Genomic DNA, 17,179 nt, shown 5'->3' with positions numbered 1-17,179 from the left:
GTCAATAAAATTTTTTTGGCTCAATCAAAATACTTGAAAATTTTATACAAAGTTCCTCATATATTATTTTTATTGTGTTTAAAAAATTATAAGAATAAATAGGCACAATTCTTTGTAGTTCCAAATTCATAAAATTGTTTGTATTTGTACCTAACGTTAAATATTCTAGACTGACAAATCATCTCCGTTCAGAATCGTTTTTCGTATACAATGATACCTATCATTGCATTCAAATTTAACCTACCCTAGTCCGAGGTCCACCCCAACCCCTTATGTACAGCAGAGCGGTACCCACTTACCGACTTTTTAAATTTAAGAACTCATTTTAAATAATGATAAATTTAGGTAAAAATATGTCTGGTGCAATCATATTACTATAGGCCATTCATAACACAAAAATAAGATATATACAGTATAATAAGATAAAAGAGCTTATAAGTATAGTCAAATCAACATCTTAACTTTCTTAGCAGTCTACGGAACGTATTTGCCCACTCACCCATTGTTCAAGATTGCCTATCGTTCCAATTATAGACGAGCCCTTTATAGAAATCTCAACGCGTGTTTAATTCGGCGTAAATGATTTTGAAATATTACTTTATCTATACATTGTATATCTATATAATATATAATATATGTGTTATACATAATACATAATATTATATCTGTGTACCTACCTACATATATAATATTATTTTAGTTAGGGATATATAAACAGTGTGTACATTATAAAAATCAATACTTACAGTTACTTTTGAGGATTTTACCTTCCTCTTAAGGGTATATCTCACACATTATTATGTATTTATATATTATATATATGTAGGTATATCATATTATGTTAGTACCATAGCCATATATAGAATCTACCAACCAATTTGATATAATCTAAAGTATCGTGCTCATGATTCGTCCAGTCGGCTTATCGCAGCGATCGTTTTAATGGGCGTTCCCTCTGCCAATTAACTCTGTGGACGACAAAACTTTTTCCGACCCGAATTCTACAAATATTTCCCTATCTAGAAATGGGTAAATAAATTTAAAACACAAAAAATATCTAATTAGAATTAGTAATTAAAATTTCTTTTACACGATAAGTAAATATATAGGTATTCTCAACGTTATATTTACCTACGTGCTAAATAAAAACGGAAGTGACAAGAAATGAGAATACAATTAAATAAAACATAGAAAAAAAATATAAAAATATATATATATATAAATATATATAAATATAAATAAATTGTCTTTCTAATAAGGTACGGTTTAGCACAAGATAACATATTATTTAAATATACCTGACTATGTATAATTATTAGAAAAATATTCTAAATGAAGCTTATTGATTAACTCAATTAATTTTAACTTTTTACTGTTTTTGTAAATATTTTGAAAAGTAATTTAAGTAAATAATATTTAATAACAGTTAAATGTTATAAATAATTCAAGTTTTTAATATGCATTTAGTTTTAAAAACGATCAATGTAGATTATAGGTACTATGGATATTGAAGTATAACTTGTATAGGTATAATTTATTTTCAATAGTGAATTATGTAGATTCTATTTAGTAGGTATTTTATCAATTATATTCAATAATTTTTGATAGTGTTCAGGAGAAACAATAATATCACTATATGACAAATGAGACAATTTTTTATTGTCTTTACTTTATACACATCATTAATTGTGTAAACTGTAGCCTGTAGGCATGTCTTTCTTTTCCTTTTCGATAACGATAACTAGTTAAAGATAAATGCTGTTACATACAATTATAATTTTAAATGCGAACATTACAAATGTGATTCATTTATTTATTTTAATATTACCTTTATTAATTATTAACATTAATTATTTATTGATTACACATATAAGGATTATTTAAAAATGTATTTCTTGTAGAACTTTTTTGTGGAATACAAAGTTAAATCGACCTAAATTAAATATATAACTATTAAAATTGTACTACTTACTTCACTATAATTTCTTAGTCATTTATTTATTTTACCTAAATTATATAGACACGTTACGTGTCACTTATTCACATATATAACTAATCCAAAAACACATTGTTTTTTTTATAATGATAATTTAAAGCATGCGCATGGAATTAATTAAGTGTTTTAGGGTCAGCATAAAACACAAATATTAAATGTTATACACAGTTAGATTCGCCGTGGCTGGATATTCACCGCGTTTTTTGGCGTCGTTCCCCGTAGGTACACTAGACATTATATTAATATATACAGTATTATGAGATCATTGCCGCATAGTCCCTAAAAGGGATAAGCTTTAATCTCATTCCTGGACCCTCGACCGTCGTTTATACCTGTGATCACAATATTTGCGCAAAACGGCTTTAGGTTTTTTTTCCATTAGCTTTAAACATTTGCCCAGTGCTTAAATGCCAGCATTTTGAAAATTCTGGCAATCAATAAATTCTCAAATTTAGCGATTAGGATTAAAATAAGCGTATTATATATGAAATTGTATATAGGTTTGGAATACATTTTGATTTAGTGTAATTTTAAGCCTATAGGAGCATTTTATTGTCAGCAGATGTTTTGTTTGCTATATTTCATATTATATAATATATTGTATAGTATATTCAAGTTGTGGCAAAGTTTTCTATGAATCGTAGAGTTTATTCTGAATACTAAAACATCAATACTTCTACCAAAATAGGCATTATTATTTGACCTGGAGATAGTGCAAATGTAATTTTGCATTCAATTCACATGCAAAATTCTTATGTATATATATGCATGTATATAAGTAACAATAATAGTGAATGATGTGACCGAAGTGAATGAGATGTAACCAGAGGAGCGCTCAGATTTATTTTTTTTACTTCACTATATAAATTTTTTCTATTTCTACAAATAATTTTATTCAGTTAGTGTCTAATTTAAAATAAAAGTGTTTCATAATAGTTAGCCCTGGGTGAAGAATTAAAGAGGATAATAAAAATAGATCTAAAGCATGTAAGCTTTTTGTCAATTTTTTTTATTTTCATAACTTTTTTATTTTTTCAAGAATATATTTTTAATACATATACAATGTTCATATAATTATTATTATTATGAATCATAATGTTCAATTTTAACAGGGATTTGTATTTACTACTTACTCGTATACACTATACATAATAGTTTAAAATAATAATCATTTAAAATACTAGAAGCGCATTATTCTTATATTATATGTATTTAATTTGATATTCCATTATAAAAAAATTTATCTATAATGGTGTAAAATAATGTATAAATATATCTGAACGCATCATTTATTTTGAATATACTTGATAAATATGAATAATGTTTATTTATCTAACATAAATTAACTCGAAAATCATCGTATACATTATTTATTTTTATAAAATCTTGAACAATTTTTTATACTAATCAGTAACCGTTTATTGAATATAATCATGAAAAATGACCATCTTATAAATTAATATTTATGACAACAACATAATTAATAATATGTTACCTATGGTAAAAGTAAGAATGCCGGTGAAACCTAGTATTTACCAGTAAATCCTAGGTTTTATTGACATTAATTGATATAATTAATTATTATACCATTTATATATTATTTCATTATATTTTATTACTTTCAGCCATCAGCTAAGTACAGTAGTATAATATTATAAATATTTAAAATTATTTTTGTATATTTGAATCTTTTAACTGAATATCGGAATTTAGTAAAGACACATAGACTTCTTTTCAACTTTTGTTCTATATAGTTATATTTTTACAATAATATTAGAAAACGATAATACTTACTTATTTTATACTGGATAAATTTAAGTTAATATAGTTGTACTAGGGTAGGCTGAAAAGTAATACACGCATTCTTATTTCTTAGAGAACGCGAACAAAAGCAAATAGTAAGATCGGGCTAAAAGAATATTAAATACACTTCTTAAGGTTTATTTTTCAAAGTCAAACAAATTTTTCCATCCCATCACGAAAGAATTCTTCCGATTTTTCTTGAATACAAGATATGATAACTGCTTTCACTTAATCGTTTGAAATGTTATGATTACCTTTGAGTAGAGAAAAGAATTAAAAATAGCAAGGCGCAAAATCGGGGGAGTAAAAAGGGTATAGAATCAGTTCAAATCTCAAGTGTCACAGACATGGGCGTCAATTAGAGGGGGCAAGATAGGGCACTTGCTCCCCCTAGACAATAAATATTATGGACTTGTATAGCTGAATAAATATTATCATAACATTATTATTATCTTCATTAACTTACATTTTTTATTTTTTTTATTTTTACCCCCCCCCCCCCCCCCCTAAAATGTTACTTATGGGCGCCCATGGTCACAGAGGCTTTTTGGTTATGCGTTATTATGTTGCAACTTGCAAGATTATTGACACCAAACTGCCTCTACTTCGACAAACTCAACATCGAGGGTGTTGTAGAGTCTTTATGTACTTGGAAGAATATATCATTAACCATCATTCTATAGATAATCCGATAATCAGTCACAGAAACTCGGTAAGTATCCCAAAATATAATCAAAAGGAGTTTTTTGTGAATGGTTGTGTTTTGATTTTTTGAACAAAATTTTATTACTCATCGATTTACAGTAGAAATTTAAGCTGTATTGTCACCATAAAGAGCTTTTAAATTATGATATATCTCGCTGACAGGTCGAAATTACATTTTCAACAGTTAAAAATTCGATAACAGCTCGCTGTTTAATTCTCATTTATATAACATTATAGAACACGTCTCCATACTTCATTCAAAAAAGACTAGTAAACGTCCAATCTTCAAACTAGGTGTGTTTAAAGGGAGAATTCAATTTGTTAATGCCACCAGACACGCTTTTGTAGGTCATTTTCTCTATGTATCCTCGTAAATTATTGTTTATAAAATAAAGTTTGGCTATTTTTAAGTACCTATAAATTACACTTTGTTCAAGTAACTTAACCATAAATACATAAATCCCAAGTATTATTATTTTATATTAAGTCAAAAATTTATTGAATTTTTTTTTTTGGGATAATTTAAAAACGAATAACCGTATCTAAATATTCGAAATTTTCAAAAATATCAATAAAAAATATTTCGTTGGGTAAAACTTCTTTGAAATTAAATACAAAGTTTTTTATAAGTTGTTAATTTACTAAATAAAAACATCATAAATACAGTCACAAAATTATTTTATAAGCCTTAAAAATGAGAATTTTGACAAAATTCGTAAAATCTCAAATATTTACAAATTATTTTCCAGTTATAAATTAACAAAAATTATTCTTTTTATTCAAAGATTTTAAAATTCAATAAAAACTTCTAAATTCTGACGTTTTTCTACCTATTAAAAATAAAACAAATGTTTGCCTGAAAGTCACATTAATTTTTTATGATCGTTTGAAGTTAATATTTAAGAACATTGAATCCGTAGAATAACAATTTTACTCAAACTGTTTTTGATATTTCGTTGTAATTAAAAATAAATGTCATAGTTTCTTTAACTTACTTTTATATTATTATTTTTTATAGATTTCTAAAATATTTTAATTCTTTTAGTTATTTATAGGAATGAGAAATTTTTTTTTAGTTTTTAAAAGTATAAAAATGTTGTACAAGATTTCTTATACATTTTTATTATAGTTATTTGAAAATATTAAAAATAAATACAATTATCCTACTGCAATTCTAATAGTAAAATAAATTACTTTATTAATAATAAAAAAACTTTTCATGACATGTACCTACTCAGTAGCATAATATAATAGCTAATGGATCGTTCCATTCAGAATCGTTTTTTGTATATAATAATACATTACTGAATTCAAATTGAACATTATTATCTATATAATACCACAGTGATAAATTCGATAACTATTGTACAGTAAAGGAGTGATACATACTGAGTACTGGCTGATCTTTTTATTAGTTAGATATTTCTAATTAAATTGCTATGATTAATAATAATATTGGCTTATTAAATTTATTAATATTATTGAAGACATTTTTACATCTGTACAATTGTATTTTAGTTCTAAAATTAATGCTTTAAAGCATATTATACTTTTAAATTTTAATATTTTTGGTTTTAATTGTATGGTATTATTTGTTTAATATTTATAAAATAAATATGATATTCAACTGATAAAACCACACTTTAAAGTATAAAGTTTTTTGAATGTCTAAAACTTAATATAATTTGTTATGAACTGAAATAATTAAGCGTAAAAGTTTACTCCCCAGATTGTCGTTTGGTTAAAGGGAAACTCGTTTTTATAAATATATTTTTTCGTATAATAATAAGGAAGTTTTTATTGTTATAGAAAATATGTTTGTGATACCATTCTTGAAATTATTATATCTACTTTAAAAATGATAGTAGTACCTACCTAATTTTAATAAACAAGATTTAAGATTACTTAAATATAATATTTTCACACTCCTAAAGTACTATTATTATAATATTTTAGTCTCAACACCTTTATTATAACGTGAAGGTAGGTACATAAACATCCATAAAATAACTTATTATAATTTACATTCCTTAATACGATGTTAGTTTTAATTAGTCCGCATATATTAGTATTAACTACCTGCATGAATCCTCCTTGACAAAATGTTCCATTGACTAATACTCCAAATTTAAATTTTTTAAATCTTATTCGAAGAATATAGTCCTTGGGCGTTCCTTTAAATGAACGAAATCTGTACGAACAGTAAAGTGGTTTTCCAAAATTCGATGACGTTACTTCCGGACTAGTGATATCTTCATAGATATCAACAGTCTTATTGCAATGATCTATTCTACCTAAAAAATAAACATCAAATTAGTATAATAGTTTAATATTTATCAACTTAATTGATCTATAGTCAGTTTTTAGATAAATTTGTTTTAAAAAAAATTCGTTATGTATACAATTTTGAGTTTTTTTATGAAAAACTATTATATTATATAATTTATACACATTCAAATTTTTAAAATTATACTACATCATAATATATTAATTAAATATTTTAAATCATCTATGTACAGAGTAAAATTTATTATAAGTATGTAATTAATGGAATATGAAATAAATACCCATGCGATTTTAAAATATATTAGAGGAAACTACATCTGAATGCGATATCTTCAAAACGCATAATATAGGCAATTTGTCGTTCATTTAGCCTTGGTAAGTTTAATAATATTAGAGTGAATTAACCTATCCTCAATTCAAAGAAAGAATATTATCTAGTTAATTTTTATAGTTTTTTCTTGATTTTTTAATTTTAAAGAGTGTTAGAATTAAAAAAATAAAATGTATTTGTAGAAAATGTTTTGTATATCTGTATAATATATAGGTAACTAAAATGTAGTGCAGGTAATAAATGTAAACGTTCGTAAAAAACGTACAACTGTTTTGTCGTTTGTAAATTTATTGTTTATTGTGTTAAATTAAAAATAATAAACTTAAAAAATGTCTTATATAGATAAACCTGTAAAATGTGAAGAGGATACACAATTCGTATTAATCCATCCCAAAGGTGTAAGCTTTTTGAAAATGATTAATACGTGGTAAGTCAACTCTTAATAAATTAATAATTAGCTGACTTACTGTGAATCAGCTAGGTTTTATTTAACGTTTATTTATGTATTAAAACTTTAAGTTTAAACCATATAACAAATAAAAACGAGTTATCTTTGGTAATATATACATAGAAGTATGTATTTATACGAGTACCAGGTTATTACGCACATTGTTCTTAAAGTTTTTATTTACATTAAAATAATACATAATTAATATCTGTTTTTAATTTTTTTAATTGTAAAGCATTTTGAATTGTTAAATAAGGTTGTCAAGTAAGTACTATTTGCTATGTCACTTTGCTGTTTATTAGGTGTCGAGTAAATAACTGTAATGATTGTGTTCAATATAACAATATGAATTCAATAATATATCATTGTGCATGAAAAACGGGTTTAAACGGAGTTGATCTGTCGGATTATAATATCACTAAGCTTATTTCATGATATTATGTTTTTTGAAGTAATTGTTAAAATAATTATATTACATATTATTAAAATATTAATATTTATATTAATAAATTATATGATTTATTAAATTATATTATTATAAAATAATTAATTATTTTACTATTAGTATTACGGTATTAAGAAATAAAATGAAAATCGTTGATGAATTTTTTTATTTTAAATATAAATTAAAAACAAAGACACATTTTTGTTAATAATAAATTAATGTTTGTTTTTCAAGAATACTAATTATGAAATAGAGCTTTCATTACATAATGTTTATAAATAATTAACGGTACCTATATATTCTTTCAAAGCATTTATCTTAATTACAAATTGGTATCATAATTTATTATACACTTTATTTTAATGAAAAACTTCAATTATGAACGATAAGTATGTGTTAGATAATATATATTTTTTTAAAAGTACAATATGTCAATACATTATGAGTTTTAACAAATATAAATGCAAAACATTATGTTATAGTATAAAATACTCATTAACTCAATCCAGTGCAATATTTTAAGTAAGAATTTTTTTTTTATGTTTAGATTATTGCTTGTGTAGATATTGTGTTCGAAAAAATTCATCATAGTAAATTAATAAAAACATAAAAATATTTTTATAGTCTTTTTATTGAAGGATAATTTAAAATGTTATCTTAAAATTACAAAATATTTTAAGACATTGTAGTTAGTGTACATTGAAAACATTTAAAATTATAAAAAACGTACAAATAAAAGTAAAGTATAACATATAATACTAAATATTTATATACAAATCTAATTGAAATAATGCGTATCAATTCTATATATTAATGCTCTTATAATGTACCCACAACGATGGGCAGTTATTATTGTTTTGATAAATTCATAATTTATATGCACTTATAATATTATACTCGTAATGTACCTACGAATCTTATTGATATAAATTTAATTCCACATTACATTAAAATTTGATAATAAATTAATTTAAAATTACGTACATTTATTATTTTGTGTACTGTAATGTTTATTTGTTTTATATAAAGAGTGATTCGCTAGCCATTCTTACCTTTTTTTTTAATAATGCAAGTATTCGAAATCTGAGTTTTGGAGTTTTTTTTCTAATGTTAATAATTTTGTGGATAATTTTTCTGTAAATACTGGCGTAGGTATCTAAATTTAAATTTAGTCAGCAGTTTATGAGTTATTTAAATTTAATTTTATATAAGAAGGACAATTGGACAGTGATAATTGGTTTAACTAATATGAGATCTATGGGGATATGAATATTTTATTAGGTAATTTATATTACCTATTAAAATAATATAATTATAATTAATTTTATTAATTTTTATAATTTATTAAAATTATCCAAATGCCTATTATAAATATTAGAGTCTAGATCCAATTTTTCATTTAATTCATAATTTTTTCAAACCATTGTTAAGAACTACTATCCTTAATATAAAAATTTTAATAACTGAAAAATAACTGTCACAAAATGTTAAATTAGGTAAATCAATATTTAAAAAAAAAATATATCTATTAAATAATTTATAGAAGAAAAGAAGGTTTTTTTTTTAAAAAAAAAAACATAAATTTGAAATTCTACATGATACTCCTTAAAGAAAAAATCTCCAACATTTTAAAATATGGTCCAAATATATTTTAAAATATAATTTCTACAAGAAAACTTTACAAAGAAAAACGGGCTAAACAATTCCACGCACCTTAGTTTGCTGAGGTTATATCATGAAGGTCGAGTGATTAACGTTTTGTGTCAGTATAAGCAATATTAGAATCGGGGCATAATATGTAATTTGCGACAAAAAAAAAAAAAAAATATATGATTTGATCTACATCTAAAAATTAATTTTGGTATTACAGCTATATAAAACTAGATAAAAGGGCATTGTGTAATTATTTATATCATCTTGTATCAACAAAAATTATAATTTGCGTCACTTTAGAATATTAAATAATATTGTTATATAAATTAAATTTATAAAAATGTATTTTATCCATTCATAAATTAAGTCTATTTCAATAGATATTTTTCAAGAAAATAATTAAAATGCACATAAGTAAAATAAAAATGTTTTTTAAAAATTAAAAAAAAACAAGTGCAATTTTACTTTATATAGGTTTAACAATTTATGTATACTCTAGTTAATAATAACTAAATAAATATAATTAATTTTTCAAATCAAAAAAAGGTTTTGTTGTCTGTTTTTTTTTTTTTATATTTGTTGAAAATATTTCAACTGATTCAAATATATATATTTTTTGACAGTAAATTTTTAATTATTATAAAGTAGGTAAATAAATTGTTATTGTTACATATACCGATCAATTTTTTCATTAGATGAATTTCATAGATAAGTAACCGGTTCGTCCCTGTTTTATTTACTATCAGTAAGTTATTAACACAAGAATATTTTATAATAGTGTTTCTCAACCTTTTTAGTGTGGTGACCCCCCAAATTGGTGTACAATATAGTAAGTTACTTCGCGACCCTCCCATGTATATTAAGTAAGTACAAATTTAAACAATATATAAATATCATATCATTAACCAATTAACCAAAGGAAATATACCATTTATAAATACCATGTGTAGTACCTAATTTAAACTTGTTACAGGTATAAGTATTTTCTTATTCAATAAACAATTTTAAATAAAAATATTTATTTTGTAAATTATCGTTTTATTATTTTTGATCTACGTGACTCCTATAGTTAAGGTGATCGTGCCCCCCAGGTTGAGAAACAATGTAATAAAGACATGCATAGGTATTAGTGTAGCATGCCTTATTATAATATGGCGTAGGTTACACTTACACATGTATGTACTAAATATACCTGTTAGTTGCAAATTAAAAGTACTACAATATGCGCAAAATACTATCTCTTTTAAAGTCCATACCCCGAAGGAAGCTTAAAGGTCTTACATTTGCTGTTTGTTGAGCCTTGCACTAATGGTACTTGTCGTAAATCTGACAAACCTACAAAGAAAAACGCATCATTACGATCCTACCAAAATTACCTCCGATAAAATACACGAAGCTAAAATATTTCTAGATGGGAAACTGAAATGTAAAATCGTTGTAAAGGGCTCATAGATATATCAATATCTTATGATAGTGATATGGAATTTTGAATGATATTAACTGAATCTAATTGCAATTCAAGAAACAAAAAGGTCCAGATAAAAAAAATTATAATAAATAATTGAAATTATTTCTGTAGTGGAGACTGAATCAACAAGCAGGGATTGGTTTTGTTATAAGCGACAAATCGTCACCTAACGTAAAACAATTTAAAGCAATTAATAATAGAATATGTTATTTAGAATAAAGTTTAAATGCTATAAACTAGTTACAATTAACTGGCATGCACATGTCATACTATATAATATGACTTATTAGTTATTACCAAATAATAAAGTAAAAATATTACTGGGAAATGTTAACGAAGGTAGGTCAAGAATCAATCTATATTTCGACAATAGGTAGTAATTGCTTACATAAGATCTCAAATGGCAATGACACAAGAATTTTTCATAGCATGAGGTATAATAATAAGTAGCACTATTTTCCTCAAAAACATAATAGCCTTGTCGAATTAAGCGAATGAAAAATCTGATAGATCATGTAATAGTAGATAATAGAATTAAAAGATGCATAATAATAATTGATTTACTCGATGACTGACAAAAACAAATTAAAATAATATTAATGGTATTAGAATGAAAAAACCCAAAATATTCTAAAAATCAAAATGTATAAAATAATTATTGAATAAAAAAAAAAAGTGGGTACCGTTTTGCTGTAAAGTTGGTCACTATTATTTATGTTTTACATTTGAATCTAAAGATAGATATTATCATTGTATACGAAAAACGATTCTAAACGGAGATGATTTGTCAGCCTATGATATACTTTCCAGTTAGTAGTGAAAAAGGTGGTTTATGTTTAATGATCTGAATACCCCAAAATTTAATTTTTTTTATAATTATTGTAAGCCAAACTTATGGAAAATATTGTATACAATTTTTATGAATTATTCCTACAAAATAATTTACAAATATTCATGAATCACTATAAAACTATAACTCAGTGTTTCCCAATTTTTTTTTACTCAACGCCTCTCTTAGATTTTAAAAATCTCATACCACCCTCCCCCCCTCAATAAATTTTTTCAAAAGATTGACATTTTAGTTTTTAATAAGCTATTTAATTAAAGAAAAAAAATAATTTAAAATTTTATATTTAAATACCTACTAATAATATGAATAATAAAACTGTAAATAATAGATGAGTACCCTGCAATTAGCGCCCCACTCAAAAAAACAGCCCCTTTAAAATAAAAAATGCCCACAAGGGGGCGATAGTGCCCACGTTGGGAATCACTGCTATAATTTATGAGGAACTTAGTATTAAATTTTCAAGTATTTTGACTCAGTCAAAAAAATGTTATTGATATTTATAAAAAAAAAACTTCATAAGGTTCATAACATTTTTCCGATAATGAGACTGAGTTTTCTTTAAAATTATTTGAAGTTTTATGGCAAACTTTGTGTTAAATTTTTTAACCTTCGATATAAATACAAAAAATTTTATGAATTTTCAACTACAAAATTACTTGCAAATTTTCGTAATTTTAACGTATTTCATAAAAATTTAAACTATAAAAAAAAATTTTGACTAACGATTTTTGATTTTTTTTTAACTACAATAAGAATAACTTAGATTAAAAACACACATCATTGAAAATCAATACATTCATCATTTTTTTTAGATCTAAAAATTTGAGCTAAATCGGTACCGCCGTTATCAACTAATAAATTGACGTCAAATTTTTCACACCAATTTTTATATACGGGTATATAGCTTATTTATTATATTATACAATATACATATTTATAATGCATGTGAATCATAAATTATGATTTACATTGTGTACGTACTCAGTGATTAAAATGAGCGCCCTTATTTACAAACATCATGGGCGTATAATATTGTGTTACTCTATACTCCATAGTTTGGAAAACAATATTCGCTATAGTGCTATACGATAGGTGTTCTACATAAACGTGCATATAATATAACAAATGTATATTATATGTCATTTTATAATATAATGTATTGTTATTAATTAAAACTCGTCGCCTGTAGATGATGGGAAGGCGGACCGTGCGAGTTAGTGTATACGCAATAGTAATATTTTTATATAACATTATATTAATTATTGTATATCCTGAGCCGACGAGAACTCTATTGGTGTGTATTTCTCACAGGATGTTCTAATAATTATTATACGTACCTATTTTATTTAAAACGACCCTCTATATTCGACTAATTATGCTGTGAATTTCCTCTTCTTTCCCACCGCCAAATGTACCAATAAAAAGTTTTTAATTTATTATAATATTTCCTATACTTTTTTTTTTTTAGCTTTGTCATAATGAGGACATGTTTTGATTTTTTTTCTGAGTTAATAACATATATATGTATTTATATATATATATATTTATTATTAATTTTTTTTCATATTAACCAAGTTCTGGTTAGAAACTACTAACCTCATTTCAATAAAAGTTATACTAATAAATTCCCTTAAACTTGGAGCGTGTTATAAGTTTCTTTGTTTTATCCTTTTAAATTGTTATAGAGTGCTGAGTGGCTAAAATATAAATTTCGTTTTAGCTCACAAAAATCGAATAATATATTATTATTACGTATAAATCTGAGTTCTATAGGTTTTCAAGTTACAAAAATAAAGATTTATAAAAATAAAAATTGTAAACACTAACCACCCACGGCTATGGGTTGCTATGGGATTTGTTTTAAATAAAGAAAATAACATTTAGTTTATTGTTTGTTATTCAAATACACAACATTGTAGGTTTTGTTCATTGCTTGTAACTTTAAGATTCAAATACTGCTCGATCGATTTTAACGAAAGTTTCAAAATTTGTATTTGAAGATATTAGGAAAATTTAGAGAGTAATTTGAATCATGTTAAAAATATACCAAGTTTTATATTAAATTATCCACAGGCAGATTGACTATCTTGGTTGAACTAATTCACTATGCGAGATGTTTAAATTAGTTTCTAAAATTAAATACTCCAAATTATATTAAATGGAAAAGTAATACAGAATAAAATAAATATTTTTAGAACGACAATGGTTTATTTTGTAATAGGTACTATCATAGGGACCAGGCGGTGCAGAGTCACACGCTATAATTTTTTTTCACTCGTTCAGATGCTGTTTAAATTAGACACATCCGTACTTTTATTTTATGAAAACTTAAGCTAGGTAGGTAATAAAGAAACAAAAATATACTTTTTTTTATCGGTTATGTTTTTGCAACACCCTGCACGCATTATGATGTCTCGCGATGTACTCTCGCGATATATATTTTTGCTCTTTTCACCCACTGTTATGACATAAAATGTATGTGTGTGTGTAGTGTATAACCATATAAAAGCACAAATGGTTTTTTTGATTCCCTGCAGAGTTATTTTAAGCCCCAGTTAATTCGATTTTTTGATTGCTAGATTAGTATGTTTGATTTGATTTTTTTTATCTTTCCTTGGATTGAAAATGTTCAGTGTGTCGAGGTGAAAAATGTTCACTTATGCACACATACTATATTTTACACTTTTCGATATACGCGTATGTTCTATATATATTTTTGCTAGTATAATATATTATGCATACATCATACACATACATAAACACATTATATATATATAAAAGTAAATTTCCGTGTATATTCCGTGGCGGTCAGTGTGTAAATATGATTTTGATTACCTATATTCAATTAAATTAAACGAGCGAATCACAGAGGGGATGATGTGTATACGTATACGTGAATTTTAATACGCGTTGGCAGCGTTTGTTGGTGTACGGTATCCGATATACCGTAAGGGAAGGTTAAGTTAGGGAAAGGCGGGTGGAAAATGGTAATGCCAATAAAATAGGGTTATTCGAGTGTATGTGAGGAAAAGAAGAGAGTTTTGGGGACCTGCAGTTTCAAGAGAGTGAGTGAAATAACGTTTAATAGTTTTTGTCGTGGGCCTGTGGAACAGTTGGTAGCAAAGGGGCAGTTGAAGAAAAAAATGTTTATTATAAAAATACGAATTTTAATGGCAGTCATATTACCACCGCTGAACCGAACATAGTTTTTGCAAATCACATTTCACACCTGCGGCAATCGCATTAACACCGCTCTACTCACACGTAGACACGTCATGTAGCAGCGGTTTATTGCGTTTACACCACACATACACGCGGTCGTATTTATGTATCATATATTGGGGTATAATACAGAGTGATTCACCAATCACTATCACCCTCTTTTTCTTCTTCAATAGTACAATTACTTAAAATCTGATTTTTGGAATTTTTAATATTATATTTTTTTAAAAACCATGTTATTAATTTTTAATATTATTTTTACATCGATATGTTGAAATCGTAACGCTGTGATAAAACATAGTAAAAAGTTGGTTATATTTTTTTAAAGTTATATAAATAAATACATTGAAACAAAAAAATCTATTTCAAAATTTAGGGAAGTCAAGTGCAACTGTTAAACAGAATTTTCTGTGTATAGAAGATAAAGGATAGAGGAATTATATTATAGCATTTACCATAGTTGTGGTATTTAATAATAGCAACACGGGAAAGTGTGTATACTTTTATACATTATAATATATCTAATACCAACTATTATATTATATAGCTCACCAATAGCTCTTTTGCAACTATATAATAATAACGTTTAACATATGTTGTCGTATATACATTTATTGCGATACGTTATCGATATTATCTATTTATAATTTAGTTTTAGTATAATATTATTATCATATTAAATTAAATTATAGGTATTATGAATATTATTAAATTTATTCAAAATTTTATATAGAAATACAAAATATATTATTATACAGGTTAGGTTAGGTTGGAGGGGAAAACTGTTCTGTTGGATTTTATAATTTTCGCATCGCCGGGAAAAAATTTCAAACGGATATAATTTTATTAGTAGTATCTTTCTAACAACTCTTTATGACGGTCATTTTTGTGCTACCTATAGATTACAGTGTATTATGATATTATTTTAAATTGAAAAAAAAAATGATATTATTCATATCTAAATGAAATCACATAATAAAATAATGAATAAATATTTCAACTCTGATTTACACTAGTTGTATGGAATACCAACTGCTTGTATAGTTGTATCATACGTCATAATAATCATAATATATAAGTATTACTGTACAATTACTATTTACTACAATTTACTTGATTAGTGATTACACAATATTTTGTCCAAATTTATTTTTACATCATAGGAGCAAAAAGCACACTATACCTATAGTTTTAAGAAGAACTTCTTATAATAAATTATAGTCGAATACGAGGTCGTATAGTGTAACACGATTATAACAAAGCCATAGTTGAGGTAGCTGATGGGTAACTATAAATTATTATAATATTGTATGTTTATGTGTATTTTGTTCAACTATATACTAAGTTATATCGAAGTATTACTTTTATTATTAATATTATAATCTGTAATACGAAAGGCTCTTATCTACCCCCTCCTCATGTGATAAATTGACCGTATCTGTCACGTGGATAAGATAGTTATCCATCAGTATAGTACGAATTTGATATTTAAAATATATCACGTGGTGGCGTTCATACTTATAATATAGTAGAGATTGTCTTTTGTTATTTTTATCGTATTCACCGGATTTGGTAGCGGGTTTTCTATACGCAGTACTGTAGTACACACATATTTACTTAACACGTTATTCGGAAAATATTTGCATCCCTTGGTTCCAGAATTCGTTATATTATATACTTTATGCCTAACCTCTAACTTTTATAGACTCAAAAATACATATATACATTATACACATAGATTATAGGCATATCCGTTTTCGAAGTTATACGGTACCTACTACCTATTCATACATATTATATGTATTATATAACCTTTTTGATTTCAATATTTTTTCGTTTATACACTGCGTAAAACGCATAAAATGTAAATATACATAGGTAACGTACTTTATTTTTCTGGAATTCTATATAATTTTGTGGATGTAAATTTAAATATATACTTATTTTTCATCTTTTTAAATTATTTTTAAGA

The 17,179-nt window shown here is 25.1% G+C and overlaps 1 protein-coding gene across 7 annotated transcripts in view; it reads right to left on the bottom strand.

The window, feature by feature from the left end:
* The window catches only part of LOC114132770 (uncharacterized), a 98,288-nt gene that overhangs the window by 59,063 nt on the left and 22,046 nt on the right, over positions 1–17,179 (bottom strand). For 4 of the 7 annotated variants that reach the window (XM_027998339.2, XM_027998338.2, XM_050199217.1 and 1 more), the window contains 2 exons: positions 10,949–11,002; positions 6,584–6,798 (listed from right to left, as the gene is read on the bottom strand). In XM_027998339.2, the coding sequence (XP_027854140.1) occupies positions 6,584–6,798; positions 10,949–11,002 (269 nt within the window). The remainder of the gene's footprint in view (positions 1–6,583; positions 6,799–10,948; positions 11,003–17,179) is intronic. The other 3 variants (XM_027998340.2, XM_050199218.1, XM_050199219.1) reach the window with 1 other exon arrangement.

This window comes from Aphis gossypii, chromosome 2 (assembly GCF_020184175.1).
Source record: "Aphis gossypii isolate Hap1 chromosome 2, ASM2018417v2, whole genome shotgun sequence".
Taxonomy (NCBI): Eukaryota; Metazoa; Arthropoda; class Insecta; order Hemiptera; family Aphididae; genus Aphis; species Aphis gossypii.
This window is presented reverse-complemented; position numbering and strand designations above follow the sequence as displayed.